This window comes from Gossypium hirsutum, chromosome A05 (assembly GCF_007990345.1).
Source record: "Gossypium hirsutum isolate 1008001.06 chromosome A05, Gossypium_hirsutum_v2.1, whole genome shotgun sequence".
NCBI classification, from domain to species: Eukaryota; Viridiplantae; Streptophyta; class Magnoliopsida; order Malvales; family Malvaceae; genus Gossypium; species Gossypium hirsutum.
Window position 1 is genome coordinate 35,547,117 of NC_053428.1, and position 21,622 is coordinate 35,568,738.

General features: G+C 31.0%; 3 protein-coding genes and 1 long non-coding RNA gene across 4 annotated transcripts; 2 read left to right on the top strand and 2 right to left on the bottom strand.

The window, feature by feature from the left end:
• Window positions 1-1,230: 1,230 nt before the first annotated feature.
• Window positions 1,231-1,698, bottom strand: LOC107902506 (agamous-like MADS-box protein AGL80). The gene has a single exon (XM_016828674.2). The coding sequence runs from the start codon at window positions 1,696-1,698 to the stop codon at window positions 1,231-1,233; it is 468 nt and encodes a 155-aa protein (XP_016684163.2).
• Window positions 1,699-5,372: 3,674 nt separating this feature from the next.
• On the bottom strand, window positions 5,373-6,174 carry LOC107904375 (uncharacterized). The gene is made up of 2 exons (XM_016830723.2): window positions 5,997-6,174; window positions 5,373-5,881 (listed from the first exon to the last, which is right to left on the bottom strand). The coding sequence occupies exon 2, from the start codon at window positions 5,851-5,853 to the stop codon at window positions 5,533-5,535; it is 321 nt and encodes a 106-aa protein (XP_016686212.1). The 5' UTR covers window positions 5,854-5,881; window positions 5,997-6,174; the 3' UTR covers window positions 5,373-5,532.
• A 6,873-nt stretch (window positions 6,175-13,047) lies between these two features.
• On the top strand, window positions 13,048-14,029 carry LOC121229087 (uncharacterized). The gene is made up of 2 exons (XR_005926585.1): window positions 13,048-13,406; window positions 13,666-14,029. It is a non-coding gene; the product is annotated as an uncharacterized lncRNA (long non-coding RNA).
• A 6,627-nt stretch (window positions 14,030-20,656) lies between these two features.
• Window positions 20,657-21,411, top strand: LOC107904374 (uncharacterized). The gene has a single exon (XM_016830722.2). It carries the CDS (start codon window positions 20,770-20,772, stop codon window positions 21,328-21,330), a length of 561 nt encoding a protein of 186 aa, XP_016686211.2. The 5' UTR covers window positions 20,657-20,769; the 3' UTR covers window positions 21,331-21,411.
• The last annotated feature ends 211 nt before the right edge of the window (window positions 21,412-21,622 follow it).

A 21,622-nucleotide genomic window follows, 5' to 3' on the forward strand; every position in this document is an offset into this window, starting at 1 on the left:
ACTTGCCACAGATTGAAATTTGTCTCACCATCGAACTTCTCAATTTCAAACATTGTTGCTGCCATCTTTGAATGAGTTGGTGTATGAAAATTGAACTAACTCTAATATCACTTGTTGAGATCGACCCGATTAAGTAACAAGTAAAAAAAATAGCAGAATAAATTGAGAAACTGAACATACAAATTTAACGTGAAAAAATTCCTCTAAAGAGGGTAAAAAACTATAGGCAAAGATAATTTTACTATAATGATAAAAGAACGAAAAGTACAAAAGATAGAAATAAAAACTAAACCCCGAAAACTCAAAAACCTGAAAACAAAGAACCCTCAAAACGTAAACACAAAATTCTCTAAATGTGCTATGAGTTCTAATCTCTAATTGGTATATTTTTTAAGGTTGTAAAAGAGCCTATTTATAGACTAAATTTATATGTGAAATAATAATAAAATAATTTAAACTAATCAGAGTTTAATTGAAACAAATAAATAAAATTTAACTAAAAGATTATTTTGTTTATTTAAACCCCACAACAATATCACATTCCATATAGTACAAATAAAAATAATCTTTCAAAATGAATGTGTTGAGTATGAATTTAGCCTATAATAAAATACTCTTTCAAATTCGTATTATATGGAATGTGATATTGTTGTGGGGTTTAAATAGTTTTATATGAATTTTTTTCAGTATGGTTAAGTAGATATATTTTACAATAATAAACAGAGTTTAACTGAAAGATTATTTTTCAGTAAGATAGATTATTTTTCCATATAGTACAAATAAAAATTCATATAAAACTATTTAAACCCCACAACAATATCACATTCCATATAGTACGAATGATTCCAATTAGAAAAGCCTTAAGAAATTGAAATGCTAGATAATTTTTATGAGAACTTTACAAATCTATCCTACTCGGATTTAGTAAGTGACAGATATGAAAATATTTCTGATGAATATATATTTGGAAAGCCGTATGCCCATTACCATATTCGAATATGCGCCAAAAACATACGTTGAATACGGATACTTTACGGAAAATAAAAGCATCGAGCAAATACAAAATGAAAATGAAACAAAGCCAGAGTTTATTCATGTAGAGCAAAACAGATAATTCTTCAACAAGCAAAAGTACTATTCATATAAAATCTAACTGGATAAACTTGTATACTAAGCATGCTCTACTTTTATTTCCATTTCTCAACCAACTTGATTAGGCTTTTAAACTCCTTAACCCTTAATCTTATTGGTGATAAGCTTAATATTTTCCTGCAATTGATAATCCAATTCTTTCAACTGCTCTAAATTATTCCAATCACAGTTATTTCCGCCTGCCATGGTTTCGGCCAAAGCAAGTTCCTTCTCCAGCTCTCGGTTTTTCCTTTGTCGTTTCTCTAACCTACCATTCAACTGCAATATGCTTCTTTTAAGAAGAACGGTTTGGTCCATCATATTCTTACCTCGTTGCTGTGCCGGTGAACTCTTGAACTTTTTGAGAACTTGACATGCTTCGGCTTTGGATGGCCAAACATCCGGTTGCGCATCGTAAGAACTGAAGATTATAGCACAAGCAGCAACACCGCAAAGGGTTGTCAGTTCACTCAGCTTCTTCAGCAGCCCGGCCTTTCGCTTCTTTAGAGTCGCTTTCCTGGCATATTCGTTAGAAATCAACTCATACACAGTTGCCTTTCTGCCCATGGTTAGGAATACAGAGAAGGAATTAATGCCGCGTGTCTACGCCCCTCTGGAAAAATTACTTATATAGATGGATGGCCTCGAGCATATATGGTTAAATATCATAATGTGGTAACGTTGTAACTGAACAGCTCATATTTTTTTCACGAGCATATTCTAAAGTAGGGCCACAATAAAACTGATAAATTGAGAAACCTTTCAAATATGACAAATTTAAAGGATACCTTACTAATTTAACAGAAAGCCTTAGGAGTACTTCGAATTGTAGCATTTTTCATGGATGGGTATATGGCAAGCAATTTAAAAGGGACAGCTAAGGAAAGATTTCCCACCATGTATGTAATGTACTAATGCGTGCTTAAATTTGTACTTTAGACGAGGACAGATTCTTTTTATTACCTGAAAATGGGAATGTAGGAGAGCATATGCTATCATCATGTCACATAACTAAGTACAAAACAGAGAAGGGTGAACTTGAAAAAGGCTAAAAGTGAAAGAGAAATGAATTCATCTATTATTAATTTCTTCAAAAAGTTGTATAAGGAAGGATGCATTCATTGTGAGACGTTAATAGATACTAAAAAGCAAATAAGCAACATGTATTTCCTAATCAACATGGAACAGATCATTGATTTCAGAGAGAGAAGTCACCTCCAGAGACATAAATAAAGTTTAAAAGAAGAATTCAACCTTTAACAGTCATTAACCAGCTACGTAACTTGTAATTGTTCACTATCAACTCATAGAAAAGATAGATGATTACCATCTGAGGATGCTGATCACACGCCAGTGAGAACCACCATAGTTCATCGGCAAATTTCCTGGAAATTCTCCAGAAATTACATCAAAGTCAATAAGTAAAGGTTAATCATATGTTATAGTGACCACAAATCAACCCTTTCATTTTTTATGGTAATCTGATGTCCTATCATTCAGTGGTCATCTTCAACCCACCGCTGTTTATCACCATAACAAAATAATAAGGCATAAGGTGAAAACATTATAATGAAAGCAAGAATGAAAAGTAACGAGTTTCTGGAAACAATTTGTTATGGAAAGAACTTTCTATTCAGCAGAATGGCAGAGCAATAAATTAAATAGAGGACTCTGAAATGCTATATGTAGAAACAGATCAACTTTATATAAGATCCATTATTTAACAATTATGTTAGAATGCTCAAAGTCATAAAACTTATCCATTCCTTCGTCAAACAGATTGGATCGCATGTATGCTGTGAAAAGCATGTCATCACGCAAACACATGCTCAATCAAACAAGCACAGCCATGCACAAAGTTTCAGGTGTATTATGTGCAAAATTATGCATTATGGAGTAAAAAGAGGGGTATACAAAGCAAAGGCAATAACATACGGGAAAATATCATGACCAAGTCAGTACATTGGGCATTAGTTTATAAGGAACGGCAATAACATACGGGAAAATATCACGACCAAGTCAGTAAATTGGGCATTTGTTTATAAGGAACGCCAATAACAGTATTTTCTACCATTATCCTATTCCATGGAATTTTTTTGTTTAATGCCTAGTTTAATAGGTGCATTATGGATGGCATAATCCAAATGAAAGGCAAGAATTAATTCAAGTGTTTAGTTTTGAACCATAAATTTTGTGCAGGTAACCCATATGTGGAGGCAACTTTCTTAGATATGATTACAGCCAGACACCAAAAAGTCTAGCGCTACCAATTACATTCTTAAGAAATAGGCATCTCCCTATAAGAAAACCAAATCTTTGAGTTTTGATGCATACCTGGATTTGCACTTGCTTTGTATTTACAGTTGGCTTGTCTCTTATGCAGAGTTTTCTGTCCAACTCCAAACAGCTTCCCTTAATCTGTTTTTCACATTTCTAATGGGTAACTTCCAAGTTTCATATTTCATTTCCTATAAATGCTTCTCCAATTGAGTGCATCATCACTCTTCCAGATTCATCATAAAAACTAAACTCCTTCAAGAAAGAAATTCAACAACTTAATATCTTGCACCTACTAGTAATCTCTACATGAACCATATAGCAAACAACAAAACAGTAATTAGATCTCCAGGAATTATTTCCCTCATTTCCACCTTTGACAAGAGTTTCAATTGTCATATGATAATCAGGGCAGGATTTCGAATTCACCGTAGCAGGAGGTAGGTTTGGTGATCTAGTAAGTCTGAAAGTGATTGGTAAATTATCTGTGATAGTTCATCGCTGAGCTCCCTTTGGCTCTGGGAGTAGGCCTCTCAGCAACATACCTAAATTTCCTTCTTTATCCAAAATCTTTTCAACCTTGCTTGGTTAATTGATTCTTAAGGTGAGAGCCAACCTAAATACAACTCAGACCAGGTTCCTTCTTAACACTTTACTGTTGCATCTGTTCACTGACACTAGAAAGCCACTTTTTTGCATTCTTGGGGTTCAGATTCAATTATTTTCCTTGCAAGTTTCACAGTTATGGCGTCCTTTACAAACCTTAAAAGCACTCAACAAGACTCACCACATTACTGGATTATATCCCTAATACCGGATGTGAGGATGACATTTTCTACCGCTGCTAGCCTTCCAGCATGCCCAAAGTGGTCAACACAACAGAGAATAATGCTCTACATTGGTTTCAACTTCATAATCTTTCATGCTTTCAGAGTATCTGCAGTACTCAAAAGGTAAATCACATACTTATGATGAATGAAAATGAAGAATGAATCATCATGTACTTGCACAGAAGCTTGTAAAGGAGAATGGATTGTCAAACAGAATGCTTGTGGGATAGATAAAAGCAGTTCAATAACACCTTGCAAAACAAGGAAGTTAAAACTCCAAAATAAATGCACATATGTACATATCATCTATATATCATCCTCCTAAAATTAAGAGAGATTTTTTAAAAGCTAAATTGAACTCCCAGCTTAGTTTTTCACTTTGGTCCTAATACTGAAAATTTTCCATTTTAAATATTAGGTAGCCATACCTGTGGATGCAACTTTTTCTTAAAATTTAGGAATGCAACCCATTACAAGAAACCTCACATCCAGATGGGCATATATCATATATACAAATGCACTTGGAAAAGATAGAAGGGCTCTATTGGCACGCTGTAATCCTTCATCCACAAGCCCTCCATAACTAATAAAAGATAGAATCCTGTGAATCTAATATAGATATAATTAAGCACTGCCCCATGTTCCTTCTTCAACCTAAATAGGTCAAAGCATCCTAGCACATCCATGTAATGCGAAGCTACGATAATCACTTACCAAGAAACTACATCTGAACTGTCTCTTGAAATGTGAGATCAGCAGAGTCTACCTCACTGCACTTATCATACACGAAACCTATCCACGACCACTTTGAATGGCAAATCAAAGAACCTAATCGCCAATCTTGTTGATGCTAAATCTGCAAGAGCACTCAACATATTGGAGATAATGAACTCATCCGGTCATCCTTCAGATGCCAGCAGTTCATAAAACATATTCAATACGCTTTCAAGTTGCAAATCATGAACATGGCCAGAAATCATGGATGCCCTTGATACATGATAGAGTTCATATTTATGCCACATCTACCTTCTACCTTTAAGTGGCAATACATCTTACAATAAACATTTAGCCATTACAATTATTTAAAAAAGTAAAAAAGGAATGTCTCACATCCACATTGTAAGAAAAATAATGTAAACAATAGAATTAATGTTCATTTTTTTTCTCCCAAAATTCATACACTATCTTCATCAATACTAGCTAGTTCATCAAAAACCTTAATAATGCATTCTCAAACTGAATGTGAACTTTCTTTTTCCTACATAAAAAGGGAAACTAAACTTTTAACGTATAACTACTTGGGAACTTTATCATCAGAGGTTGGAGCCTTTTTAACAGATGTACCAGAGTTTGCTGCTTCTTCATTTTCGACAAGCTTCCGGAGTCTTTCTTGAAGGGCTCGCACTCGATCCTCAGTCTTACGAAGTTTCCTCCATCTGTAAATAGTCCAAAGTGCCAAACCGCCATAAACAAGCGTGTAAGACCCCCATACATAAGGATACGTTTCAGCGTGCTCCTTGATTTTCCGATATCGTTCCTGCACCAATTCCGATAGGCTAGCCGGCGGAGTAGTTGTAGTTTCCTGAGACGCTTCCCCTTCTCGCTGAGTCGCCATTGTCGGCCTTTGAATGATTATCAAACCCCTGCTAAGTAAGCAAAGGTTTTAGAAATGGAAATCAGAATAAAAAGATTCAAAATCAAATGCATAATCCTTCTTATAATCAAAAGTTCAACAACAATTTGGCAGGATAACTTAACCTCGGTTGCTCGGACTAGTCGTTTACGGCGCCAAACCGCGACACTCACTGACACGAGCGCGTGGCCGGAGCTCGAGAAAGACGAAGAAGAAACAGTAAAAAAAACCGACGAAGATGGAAGTGGAGATGGCGGCGGCGGAAAATTAAATAAAATTAATAGGGCTTTCTAATATCTGATCAAAATATTTTCGAATTTTCAAATTTTATTCTAACAAAGTTTAATGGTATAATGCTAAATTTAGCCTTTAATGTTTACTATTTTTATCACTTTAGTCCTAATTTCTTTAATGACTGTATACCTAACCCTTCAAATTTTAACCAAAATAAAAATAAACTTTTAGGATAAAATACAAGAATAATCATCAAACTATTGAATTCATTTTATTTTGGCCACTCAATTATTAAAATTTTCAATTTAATCAAACTTTTCGAAAAGCTTATGTAGAATTCTAGGTATTTCCACCTAATATTTCAAAATTTGCACATATATAATTAAAAATGTTGGCCATTAAATAATTTTGTTTCCATTTTGGTGCGTTTTGCCTATGGAAACATAAACAAAATTGTTTTAATTCTTAAACCCAAATTATATTACTTGTTATCGTGGGTTTATTAAAGTGTATTGTATTGAAGAAATACTCAAAATGTTCAAAGTTAGTGTTTAGGGGAGGGGAGGGGGGGTTATTCAAAATTTTCAAATAAAATTAATAGTGATTTAGATAGGTGGTGCAGTGCGGTGCACTTAATATATTTTTGTCTTAGGTTATAATATTATTATAGTATCTATTATCATCACTATCGATGTTTTTATTCTAACCACAGGTAAACATGCTACTCATCCAAACCTACTTTCTATTTTTAGAAGTATGTGTTGAGATTGATTGAGAGTTGGAATGTTTGAAACCGTCCATGAAAAATTGAAGGGTAAAAAATTAGACAGATGTAACATCCCCTACCCGTTTCCGAGCCTAGAATAAGGTACGAGGCATTACCGAACTTAATATGATCAATCATGTAAAAATCAGCCATAAAATTTCTTCTAAATTAAAAACTTTCATACATATGTTTAACGTCCCTTATATGGGCCTACGGGGCCCAAAACATACATTTAGGGTGGTTCGGGACCAAACCGTAAACATATGAAACTTTTGCAACACTTAGAAAATTTTCACACTTTGGAGAGTCACACGCTCGTGTTTTCAACCCGTGTAACTCTTTGTTTATAACTTCATCACCCTTGTCAGTCGTACACTTCATATAAATAACAAGAAACGTGTATGGGCTCAATTCTCATTAAATTTCTCATATATATATACACAATTTCACGTTATGTAATCATACAACATATATCAGCCATATCAAAATATCTCTGTAATCTAAATATATTTTCATAACAACTTATCTTGATTTCATATTATTTCATATTTAAGCTTAAATAACTAAAGTATTTGAAATATTATCTTTATGCAAATAGTACACATGAGATATATAATTCCATAATTATGAATAAACACATTTATCAAACATTTTCCATATTCATATATCAATGTCTCATGTCTCCATATATCAATAACCGTCATTTTCATGAATTCCGAGTTCAATTTCATGATTATTTGTCTCGTGTTCAATTTATTCCATGTCGGAACTTTATTCATTAAAACATTTGAATTATCAATACATATGGACAGTACATTCAAGATGAACAATTATATAATCACAAATGAATTCATTTATCAACCAAGTTCTATACTCGTATCTTATCAACTCGTACTTCCTTGTATCACATAATTCCATGTAACACTTACCAAACTTTGTCAAATTAGTGAACGTCTTACGGAATTAAGTACTTCGTTTTCTCGATGCCGTAGCTCAACTATGGTCTTACACATCTTCACATAATGATGCCATAGCCCAACTATGGTCTTACACATATTCATATATCGATGCCATAGCCTAGCTATGGTCTTACACGAATCACATATCTCACTGATGCCATATCCCAGATATGGTCTTATACAGTAGCATATATCACACCGATGCCATATCCCATATATGGTCTTATACGGAAATTACTTGTCACTTGTAGCCGGAGCTACCACTATTCACTGATCAGGTAGCCGGAGCTACCACTTTTCACTGATCAGGTAGCAGAAGCTACCACTTTTCACTGATCAGGTAGCAGAAGCTACCACTTTTCACTTGTCATTTGTCCCTGATCAGATAGGTGTAGCCGAAGCTATCACTTATCACTTTCACTTGTCCTTGATCAGATAAGTGTAGCCGAAGCTACTACTTATCACTTTCATTTGTCCTTGATTAGATAAGTGTAGCCGAAGCTATCACTTATCACTTGTTGTCATGGTTCAACCATGGTCTTTTCCTTCAATTCATCTTATCACTGAACTTAAATGTTCAATTTGATCATTTATTCAATTTTCATGCTTTTACATTATTCACGATTTTATCATCAATACATATGAAATAACACGTCATGAAATTCATAAAATTAACAAATAATCACTAAAATTTAGCCATATAAATTCACAAGTTCAATTTTTGTATTATAACGATAATCATAATTTCATAATAAATATTCCAAATAAAACATTATATCATTTCTAATCCAACACTTATCGATTATAATCGGGCATGTGATCAATTTATACACGAGTCATTCATATATTTTTGTATATTTTCCTCCTCCTCCTCTCCATCCACATCCTTAGTATAAACAACACACTTGTAGGTAACATTATCCATAATTTTCACTATCTACTTATGTGAATATTCAAGCTATTCATCTGTGTCATAGTCACTAAATTATTTTTATCTTGAGCTACAGAACTCCAAATTAAGATCCATAAATTTTCCCAGAAACTAGACTCATATTTCTTCTTACCATAAAAATTTCATAATTTTTTGTTTGGCCAATTAATACAGTTTATTCATTGAAGTCTCCCCTGTTCTGCTGTCTGACAGTTCCGACCCTTCTTCACTAAAAATTAATTATCTTCTCGTACAGGATTCAAATGATGTCCTAGTTTGTTTCTATTAAAAATAGACTCATTCAGGATTCTAAAAATATAAATTTAAGCCTCTAATTATTTTTATCCAATTTGTGATGATTTTCCAAATTCAGAACAGGGGAACCCGAAATCATTCTGACCTTGTCTCACAAAAGTTATTATATCTCATTATTTACAATTCCATTGCTTATATAATTTCTTTTATAAGAAACTAGACTCAATAAGATTTAATTTCATATTTTATTCATCCTCTAATTCGATTTCTACAATTTTTGGTGATTTTTCAAAGTTAAACTACTGCTGCTGCCCAAAACAGTTTTAGTGCAAAATGTTGATTTCCATTTTACCCCAAATTTCACAATTCATACAATTCAGTCCTTACTCAATTAACCCCTCAATTAAGATAATTTTCTCAATTAATACTTTTTATAGAAATTATAAGTTATTTCATAACTATTGAAATTCATAATTTTCACATGAAACTCTAACTTCAAACTCTTTTACAATTAGGTCCCAAACATTCACTTTCTATTCATTTCTTTCAATAAAATCAGACTATAAACAATTTAAAGCTCTAATTCCATGCCAAATCATCATATACTTCCATAAATCATCCAAAAAAACTTCAAAAATTAGACATGGAATCAAAAACTAATGAAATAGTAAGTTGGACCCAATTGTAAAAGTCCAAAAACATAAATATTTCAAGGAGAAAGCAAGAATTAAACTTACATGAGGCTGGAGTATGAAAACCAACTTGGACCCTCCTCCTTGGCTGTTTTTCAGCTGATGAGTATGAAGAGAAATGAAGAGAATTCTAGATATTCCAATTTAGTCCCATTTTTATTTAGCCAATTTTGACAATTTTCCAATTTTGCCCTTATTTCACCCATTTCCCGATTTTTCTCAGCTATTGCCGCCCAAAATATCCCTTTGGGCTTATTTTCACTTTATGTCCTTCCTCATTTGACAATTGAGCTGTTTAATCCTTTTAGCAACTTTTACACCCATTTCAATTTAGTTCTTTTTATTTAATTAACCACCCAAACGTCAAAATTTTCTGACTAAATTTTATTACTACCTCACCAACACTCCATAAATATTTCTAAAAATATTTATGGCTCGATTTATGAAGTCGAAGTCTCGAACCTCATTCTCGACCTAATTTACCTAATTAATTCTTTTAAATCACCAAATTCACTAATTCAAAAATGTTTTTATATTCACATTTGACTCATAGGTTTAATTTAGTAAATTTTCAACTCACCCATCGGATTTAGTGATCTCAAATCTCTATTCCCAATACCACTGAAAATTAGGCTGTTACAAAAGATGGAAAAATATAATATTTTTTTACAGGCGTGCTTGATAAGAAATATGAAAAAATGGAAAGAAATGTTAGTCTATTACTTGTAAAATTAAAAAAATGAAAGAAAATAAAATAAAATATTTAAAAAAATACATAAATTTGAATTAACATACACCTCTCTATCATTTTTTTTCTCCTCTCATTTTTTAAATTTGGAAATTTTGAATTTTTTGCATTGCAATGGAAAATGATCATAAACCTATTTTATTTCTTTCTCATTTTTCTTCTCGATCAAGCTAACTCAAATTTTAGTTTTTTGCTACTTTTTCATCTAACCAAATGCATAGCTGACCTAGAAAATAATTTTTTTTTAAAAAGTTACTTTAAAAAATATTTTTTAATTTGTAAAATTATTAAATTGACCCCACAAAAATATTAGAAAAAAATTATAAAAAAAATATTTTATAGGAAAATAAATTAATATTTTCCCACTCACTAAAATTTAAATTTTCTTAATATTTTTCTTTCATCATTTATCACTTTTCTCCCAAATTTCTCTTATTTTTCACATACACTCTCCAAAACTTATCTATTTTTTAATACTTTTAAGTGCATCTTCCTAATTTGGAAACAACCATTCTTTTCTTTACAAGGTGTATTGATTAATCTCCAAAAAAAATTAAGATTGTAACTTTTTTTGCAAAGTTCAGTTTTATAATTAAATGATTTTGGGATTTTGATTTTGTTTGCATTCTTAATCTCTTAATTCAGTAATAACTTTTAGATTTGTTTTAATACAAATTGTCGAAACAATTTTTTTGAAAACAGGAATCGACTTTGTTTGAAAGCGAAGATTAAAACGGGAGTCGTCACCAATCCTTTTTTATTAGGTGTGATCGGATCACCTTTGCTATAATAAAACGTTTTAGTTTATTAAAATAGTGTTTTTGGTCTATGAAACTTGAGAGAATGGGTTAAGGATTCGGTTACATGCAAGGAAGAATTAGCACCCTCGTCACACCCAAAATTGGTACCGAATTGATTAGTTAGTGTCTTAATGTCGAAAGTTGAAAATCGAGAATGGATTTAAAATACGATCCCTTTTTTATTAACGTCGATTTTAAGAATGCTTGAATTAGATCAAAATGATTGCTAAAGATCTCCTCGTCTCAAGATATCGAAGTATCACATCCCGTAAGTTAAGATACAATACCATGAGCTCCTGAGCGCAAGTTTGTCTTTAATTTTCATTGGAATTCCATGTATTTTAAAACTCGAAAGAATGTTTGGCCATTTAGGATCAACGAGAAAATTGAAACCCCGTAAGTTGGGGCACAGTTCCTCGATGTTCCAAAACGTGAAACATTGCCTTATTTTTTGAAAATTTTCGTTTTTTTTAATAATAGCGAGTACGATATTTAAACGACGTGCGTTATTTGTTTGGATTAAAATAAAACGATTTATTTGATAAATGTAATGAGGCTTGATTCATGAGGTGATGATATGAAATAAAATATAGTGCGACATGGAACGATGATACATGAAAAAAATATTATACAAGTGAATGGTAATAATACAAAAAAAAAAACAAAATCAACAAATTAAAATACATAATGGCAATAATCACACAACATACATTATTAAATACTAACATTAATAATCAAAGACCAATGAATTAAATAAGATATAACAATCTTAAAATAAAAAAGTATAAAGTAAATTAAAATAAATAAGATGTAAAACGATTTCAAGAATGGTAATAAATGAGTTCCAAAATAATATAAAAAAAAATTAAAGTCAACTATGTATAAAACGATTTAAAAATAGATTATATATATAAAATTTTAAAATAGATAATATATATAAATATAAAAGTGTAAAATAAATATTATAAAGAATATTAAAATAAATAATAATAAAACAATTTAAAATAAATGAAAAGAGTTTAAAATAAGGCATATGAAATAATTTAAAATAAGTAATATAAATCAATTTAAAATTTATATACTAAAAGTTTAAAATAATATGTAAAAAGAAATTTGAAATAAATGGCATACAAAACAGTTTTAAAAATAACTATATATATATAAAAATTTGAAAAGTAATATGTATATAATATGGAGAAAGAATCTAAAATAAATAATAATATATAAAATAGTTTAGAAATAGATATATATTCATATATATATAAGGCAATTTAAAATATATAATAAAACAATTTTTAATAAACAGTGCATAAAACAAGTTAGAATATATATATATATATGAAAATAATCCTATGTAAATTATATATAAAATATTTTAAAATAACATAATAAATATTTTTTTAAAGAAAATGAATAAAAATAGGTTTAGGATGCGATTGAAATCGGATTAGAGTTTCGGGTATAAATCCTAAGTAATGAAAATGAAATGGTGGACCAATTCGCAACAAACCGAAAAATAAAGGGGCGAAACAAAAAATTCCCCAGACCCCTCAATGCGTTGCGCTTCATCCTGGGCCAAAATGAAATGACGCGCAAATTTCAGGGTAAAATGGGAAGTCAAAGAAAATAAAATAGGGCTTAATCGAATGGTTCTACAAAAAGGAGGGACCAAAATTGTAAATAGCCCATTTGAGCCTTAAAAACACACGGATCCCCTTTAAATAGGGTCGTGTCACACTTGGATACCCCCAAAATGACGCCGTTTTGAGGTGTTGGGGGGTTTCAAAACGCTGTCGTTTTGCATAGCTATTAAAGCCAATTTTTTTTATTTTTTTCTTAATTTCAACCCTCCCTTTTTAATTTCTCTTCTCTGCTAGGGTTTATAAAACCCATCATTGCACCGCGCCGGACCGCCGCTCCTCCACCGTGGACGGTGGTCGGAGAGGTGCAAAACGGTCCCTTTTGCCCTCGTGTTGACCAGATCTAGAGGCCTAGCCTCTTGTTCGCGACAAAAACCGAATAAAATAAGACTCTTCGGTCCCTTTACCTAGTCGACGCAGCCGTCAAAGCCAAGGCCAAACCTTAAAAGGTTTTGGGGCCCTCGGCGCCGCGAAACACCCTCGGCGAAGGAGGAGCGTAGGGCTACTCAGGTAAGTTTATTTCTTTTCCTTTTTTATTAAAAGATTTGTGTTAAAAAAATAACAATAAAAGAAATAAGAAATGAAAATAGATAATGAAAAGATTAAAACCTCTTGAAACTTCTGTTATGTTTTTTGATTAATAGTGTGTGTAAAAAAATAACAAATGGGAGATTTCGACTTTTAAAGTCATTTACAAGACGAATCCATCCTATTTTTTTGTCGTTTTCTTCCTTGTCCTTGTTGTCTTTACTTCTTCTGCCGGTGTCAGAGGTGTGGGTGAGTGGTGGTGGCGTGCGGGAAAGGTTCTGCGCGAGATGGCCAATGGTTGGCCTAACATGCGGCGGCTGAAGGCTTGGTGGCTAGGGTTTTTTTATGTTTGCTGAAAATGTTGATAGCTAGTGGGCTAGGGTTAGTTTGGGCTTGTTGGGTTTGAAATTGGGTCTGAAATGGGTTTTAATTGTTTGGATTATACATATGTTGTAAATGGACTTAAAAAATTGGACTTTAATTGTTTATTTGGGTTTTATTTTTGTTTTATTGGCCTGGGCTAAAATTGGCTATTACACAAATCTTTAAAAAAATTAGGATTGATTGTATTTATATTCTTGAATTTCATGAATATTGATTAGAAATATTTAATATTTTTGTTTAGAAATTGTTGCTGCTAGTGTGAATTTCGTGTTTGTGTTAATCTTGTGTTTGGCATATTGCATTCTTATGACACTAAAAAGAATTTTACGTGGTTTTTATTTTTGTGAAAAAATATTTTTTTAATACAATGCCTATAATTATCCAGAATCTCTTTTCAAACCTTAAATACTAGTTATATATTGGCTTCATGAAAAATAAATTATAAATAATGATTTTTTTGTCTTATTAATTTATCTTATATTTAGTATAATTTGTCATAATAATTATATTTATTAAGTTGTTATTTGATAAACAAAAAAAATTAATTAATGAAAAATTAAATATGGGAGAAATTTATAAATATTGAATTTATATTATAAAATTGTTTGGTATATTAGTAAAAATTACAACTACATATAATTGTATTATCTGATAATAGTAAATCTTGATTTTTGAAAATTATTCATTTCAAAAAAAAATAATTAAAACTTTGATAAGAGGGAGATAATTCAACAGTTTCAACACATTAGAAAGTGTTATGTACAAGTTATTAGAACTTATTTGATGTATATTTTCTATTAGTTATTATTTTAATAATTTTATAATTTTTTTTTACGTTTAACTATATTATACATTAATTTATCAAATATTAATATTATATATTAGTTTATAAGAATTTTTTTAAAGGTTTTATTTTTAAAAAAATTTGACCTTACACTTCAATTTTTCTGGCTCCCCACTGCCACTGCACCCAACCAAACACACTCTTAGGCTTTGCTTGGTAGAGTGAAAAGAAAATTGAAAAAATAGAAAATTGAATGGGTGGAAAAATAAAAAATGAAAAATATAAATATTCTTTCCATAAGTGTGCTTGGTATGAAAGATGAAACAATTGAAAAGAAAAATAATTTTCTTCCTCTCCATTGCTTAGTAGAGTTGAAAAGTGAAAGAAAATAAAATAAAACAATTGAAAATGCATAATTTGAACTAACATACAATTTTCTCTCATCTCATCATTTCAATTTAGAAGGATTGATTTTTATGTATTATGATGAAAAATGATCACCCCACTTTTTTTTCTTTCCTCTCACTCTTCTTCCCAATCAAACACACTCAAAAATTATTTTCTTTCCAATTTTCCACTCCCTCCTCTCATTCTTCTACTTTTCCACTTAACTAAACACTTTTGAGTGCTTGATTGGGAGAAAAAGTGAGAGGAAACAAAATAGGAGGGGTAATCATTTTCCATTTTCATCCTAATGAATAAGATTCAATCCTTCCAATTTAAAATAATGAGATGAGAGAAAATGAAGGTAATGTGTATGTTAGTTCAAAATAATGCAAATTTCAAATATTTTATTTTCTTTCCTTCCATTTTTCAACCCAACCAACAAAGGATTAAAAGAAAAAGTAATTTCTTTCCATTTTTTCATCTTTCCTACTAAGCATGCTTATAGAAAGAACAATTTTGTTTTCTATCTTTTTAGTTTTCAACCTTCAATTTTCTATTCTTTCAATTTTCTTTCAACTCTACTAAGAAAAGCCTTAGAGTTTGGGTTGATTAAGGGTTTAAGAAATGGAAAAAATATTTGGTACACTTGTCAGTGGAGTTTTTAGACTCCACAAGCACGGTCAAGAGTTTATAAGTGTCCAATAGAGTATAGTAAAATATTAAAAAATTTTGAAAGAAAGTGTAATACCCCAAACCCAGCCTAGAAGTTTAAGCCAAATCTACATTGGTGCGTTGAAAACAGGTTTCAATAAGAATTCAGAAATACTCAAAACTTTACTTGATTTGTAGCATAAAAATTTTCAGAGTTTTAACTTTGAAAACCAAAAATCCATTTTAGTCTACTTAAATGATTTTGTAGTTTCGTGTTAGAAATTGTTAACTACTAGCGAGATTAGCAAAAGCAAGGCAAGTTCAAAAACAGATTACAAACCCAAAAGATCAAATCATAGTTACATCAGTGCAAAAACAATTCGAGTTCTCGTACGCCGTCCGGTCTTAAGTCAAAAGTTTACCTGAACAGATAAAGATAAGACAATGGGGTGAGCTACAAAGCACAATATATAACCCAACTCAAATACAAATAAACAGATCACAACATATAAATCGTAGTAACATAGAGAACATAATAGTGGTCATATAACCTGCATAGAACATATCCAAAGTATCACAGAGATTTCGACAATGGTAGTACAATAGAACACAACAAGACAAACAACACCAAAACAGAACATCAAATGTATGTCTATATCGATGCAATATTTTTCAAAACCAATTAGAATATAGATTTATTAAAAAAAATCATACCCAACTCCGCTACACACCAAAATAGAGTTCTCCAAAACTCGTCCAACCAAATCACACCAACAGATAACTATGGACAGTGCCATCTGAATTTGCAGTTAAAACTGTCAGATCAAATACATGTGGTCAAGCCACTATACCACAATTAAGTAGCCAGGACAGAATTGTGGATAAACCACTAGATAATGCAGATCATTAAACTGCTAGAAACTTTCTCCTTTCACATTATCCCAAATCTCATGCAATATGTCATGACATGCATATATAGAGTCAGAGTGATAAGCATGTAGGTCCTGCTATCATACAATAACAGAACCAGTAGGCATGAGAGTTCATTCTTTGTAAAACAGATTTATCAAACCTCAATAGATCACATCGGATTGTTATGAAGTCATATGCATGGTTATACATTAGAATTAATACCAATCAATTCAACATATTTGGATATCACATATTCTTAATCAATAGAGTAACACAGGGGCGTACCATCACACTTAACACAATACAAATCGTACCTGGATAATTCATATACCTCAACGTATCCAAACAAGGGTACATTATACATTTGCAATCATTTTTACTTATCTTAATTCAAAACAGACATACGTACAGATAGCAAATTATACACTAACAGATCAACAATTCATGAGTTTTATAGCTTAATACAGATCATACAGATCTTATGGAAGGCCTACATTTGATCTAGACGACGTTCACAGCCCTAAGGAAAAATTTCAGTATTTTGACCCACATGCTCATGTGGACCCACATGCTCATGTGGATCCACACGGCCTAGCACACAATCATATGGCTTTCTTAGTGACGCATACGGCCTCGCATATGGTCGTGTGGTTGCAAATAGTGAGTTACACGGCCTGGACACATACCTGTGTGACCCTAAACAGTACCTCACATGGTCTACCACACGACCGTGTGGCGTCGGAAGCCATGTTTTTCGACATTCACAAATCACAGAAATTCAGGTTTTTAGTACCCACTTGATACAAATTTGATGTAGAAGCAACACAGATAAGTTCTCGTCCCTAAAACAACAATCAGACCTTAATCAAACATTCCTCATAACCATTTCAATAACAAAACATATTTATAACCAAAGTTCCATTGAAAACTTTCGACACAAACCCAAAACCGAATTTAAACTCTTACCACTGCTAGTATCCAACAATACAAGTACTTAAATCGGTGGAGAACCTTGATATGCAATCCCTTCACCTAAGAAAGAGAACCAATTGAACCCTCAAAATAAAATTTAACAAAAAATAAAACCATTTCAATTTTAACAAATAGTGATTAAGAGTGAATATTAGTAAAAATTCGACTACAAACTTACACTGTTAATTTTTTGTCGAAAATGATGAGATATGCAATTTCTTCAACAAAACCAGTAGCGGAGTTATTAGAAAGAAAAAAATAAAAAAAAAACAACAGAAGAAGAAGAAGAACTGGCATTCCAAATAAGAGAAGAGTTTCTAAAAGATGAGTTTAGTTATTTTTAAATTATAAAGACAATTAAACGGCTTCTCAAGGCAGCATAAAAGAAAAGGGAAAAAATATTTTTCTTATTGCTTTCGCAAGGATTCAAAAATCAAACCAAAGAGTATGCAAAAGCTTATCCATTGAACTACTAAGCTCATATTGTCATCAATTAATCGAAATTAACTTATAACCCACATGTCCAAAGGTAGGAGTTTAATAAAAAAGAGCAAAATTTCAAGAGATAAAATTCAAACCTAAAACCTCGTGTACATAACCAGAACATTAACCATTGAACCAAATCTATTTACTTGTTAAAAATTTCCAAAATCTAGACTCAAAATTGAAAAATAACCACGTTTTGGTTTCAAAACTTAATTTCTTCTAACCTAGTTTGTGGGATGTTTCAGAAAGAGACGTGTGACAAATTTTTAAGGCTGCTTGTAGAATAGAAAAAATCTTGTCAGTGTATCAAATACTAACCTTTAATCAATTATGAGAAATAGTTTTTTTTTTGGAGAGGAAACAGTGGAAATTTGTGTGCTGCAACTGACAAGGGCAAGAAGCATCTCGTATGGTATTAGTGTGTGCAAATCATTTTATTAGATAATTAAATGTATGGGGTTTGTGAAATGATTTTTAAATATTTTAGATTTTATTTAATTTTAATTTTAATTTTAAAATGGTAATACAAAATATGATAGGTTATAAAAATTAAAATATATCTAAAAAATAAATATACAATGACTTATTTGGCCTTCTAATTTTATAAAAAAATATCATTTCAACCTTTTATTTAAATTTTTATCTTTTTCAGTCCTTGAATTTATGTTGTTTGTCAAATCATCTCAAAATAGATGAAAAAGTTAATGTTTGTTAACTTTGCTAATGTGGTATACACATGGATTATCATGTGAATGCTTCATCACCAATAAATTAATTTTTAAATTTTTAAAAATAAAAAATATATAATTTTTTTAATTTTTAAAAATTAATTAATTATTGACATAGCGTACAATCCATGTCCTATGCCACATCAGTAAAGTTAATAAACGTTAATTTTTTGATCTATTTTAAAGTGATTTGACAAACAATACAAGTTCAATCGCTAAAAGAGGTGAAAAGTTAAATGTAGAGCTAAAATGACTTTCTTTATAAAGTTAGAAGATCAAATAAATCATTATGCTAAAAATAAAAATGCATATCTAAAATAATCTAGACAAAAGATTGTCCCAATTCAGATAAACCTAGATAACTATTTGCTTAGATTTATTCCAAATGTGAAAAGTTATAAATTTTAAAATATTTTAGGTTTTTTATTTTTGCCATGTGTCATATGAGAGGATTCCATATGTTGTTATGTTGTTGGTTCTCAACGCCATATCGAGATATTTTAATGATATTATTGTAAATGTACCAAAATGTGTGATAGAATTGAACTTTAGGTAAAAAAAAAGAAAAGAAAATTAATTAATTACAAGTGGCCAAATTTAAGAAAAAAAAGATATATTAACCCACAAAAATAAGTTTAGTAGCAACAGTATCAAAGTATTATCAGTTTATACAGACCACCAAGTTTTACAATGTTAAAATTATTAGTCTAAAAGAAGAAGAAGAAGAAGAAGAAAAAAGTCATGAACGCCATTCATCTGAAATAAGTTTAACTTGAATCCTGTCTAATTTATTGTAATTTTAGACAATCGTATTTATGTGTTTATTTATAGGAGTCAGTTTAACTTTGATATTTAAAATAAGTTATCTTTTCAATTAGACTTTTGGAAAATATAATAATCCTAATTAGAGTTGTTTATGAGTCGGGTCGGGTTGAGTCGAGATCTGGTTTCGTAGAAATTTTCATGCTTAGTCCCATTTTCAAGTTGACCTGATCTACTCAAAAAACCTATTTTACTGTTCAATAAAATAATAAAATATTTTTAATTGATATTTTATTTATTTAATAATTATTTTTATAAAAATATTATTTAAATTGAATTTGGGTTAGGTCAAGGTACAAAATTATTGTCCAAGTCCGATCTAACTCCCCTCAGACTGATCGGGTCAAGTAGGCTACTCGACCCTTGACAAGTCTAGTCCTAACATGAGTCATTTGCTCAATCTAAGCCCATGGGCTACGGATAATTTAGATTAACTACTGATATAAATTATTTCTCATGTTATAATTCGACCATGTAATACAATTTAATATTAATTAAATCAGTAAGACATTGCATTTTTTTATACAATTTGCTTTACTTCCAAAAATCATTAAAAATATTATATAAAGAATATTAAATAATCATGTGGTGATTTTTATTTATTTAATAAATTTAAAAAAATTAAAGTTGTGACAAAATTAATATCTTCAATTTATTTATATTCACTAAAATAAACTCATTTATGAATCATGTAAATTTCATTTAATAAATTAGCTAATGTCAGTTTTGAATTGATTTGGATAACTCGATTCAATTAACTTAAAATTTAAAATTTTTTTCGATTTTTTCAAATTGAATTGTGTTTTATTCACCTCTAACTCTGTCAGTCAAACATGCCTAACGAATTACATTTTTTGTAATTATAAGATAGTGTAATTATTATTGTAATAAATACTATTTCAATCAATTACTTTATATACGAATTTTTAAAATATTTATCAATCAAATAAAAGAAATTAAAGGAAAATTAGTATTAATTATTTAGAAAGTCAATAAAAAACAAAAAATGTTATTTTACCCTTTTATAAATATTTTTTAAAATAATTTTTTTCATAAATTTAAAGGTTATATTATTTGATAAAAATGATTAAACCCAGACCCAGGGGAAGCGGGTTTTAGTTTAGAGTTAAAAAATCGAGGAGTTAGGAAAAATGAAAAAGGTATTAACGATAAACTTTCTTAAAAGTAAACCAAAATCAAAGCCACTGTTTGTGACATTATGTATAAAGATCAGTCTCCTTTTATCAAACCTTCGCTTCTTTCAAACCCTCACTACAAAATCACCGTCGCCACCGCCACCAACCCTCCGCCGATCCTCAACTCTCCTTCACGCCATGAGCCTCTTCTGCCCAATCCAAACGCTTCGCCTATCTTCCCTTCCTCCTTCTTGGCCCCAGCTCGCCTCATGTTAACTATGGTGTCGTGGCTCCGCACACGCCGCCGCCGATGTTTTTTCCTTTTGCTTTGCTCCCCTATTCTCATCCCCTTCCTCTGCGCCACTTTCCCCCTCATTTGTTTGGCTGAAATCTGTTTTCGCATTTGTCGGAGGAGTAGCGGAGGAAAGGCTGCGGCAGCGGCGCAAGAAGATGAGGAGAATCGGCTGCGGCAGTGTGAAGAAGCTCCTTGCGGGGAAGTAGAAGGAAGGGGAGGTGGACTGTTACAGAGGTATTTGGAAGATCAACTGGCGCTCGTTGGATCTGTTTACGATTGTGGCGATGATTTTGATGATCATGATAATCAAGATCTTGATCTTGATGGTAGAACTCCACTTTTGAGTTGATTTTGAACTTTATTGTTTTTATTTTTTGTAAATGATTCAATTAATGTTGTTTAATTTAGATTTCCACTTTTTTTTTCTGGAGATTGAGTGTTTGTTGCTCTGATTTAAACTTTGAAAAAGGAAATGGAAATTAGTTTTAAGTTTGTAAATGGATGGTGGATAATATCTTGATTATTAGATTATAACTAAAAGATTCATTTTAGTTTCTAATTAATAAACTGCCTGGTGTTTTAAGAAAATGTAATTAAATTATTTTTTAATTTTTATTATAATATGTGAATATTAATTTTTT

Coding starts and splice junctions, on each gene's coding strand:
- LOC107902506 (XM_016828674.2), bottom strand. CDS start 1,698: ATGGGCAGAAAGGCAACTGTGTATGAGTTGATTTCTAACGAATATGCC.
- LOC107904375 (XM_016830723.2), bottom strand. CDS start 5,853: ATGGCGACTCAGCGAGAAGGGGAAGCGTCTCAGGAAACTACAACTACT.
- LOC107904374 (XM_016830722.2), top strand. CDS start 20,770: ATGTATAAAGATCAGTCTCCTTTTATCAAACCTTCGCTTCTTTCAAAC.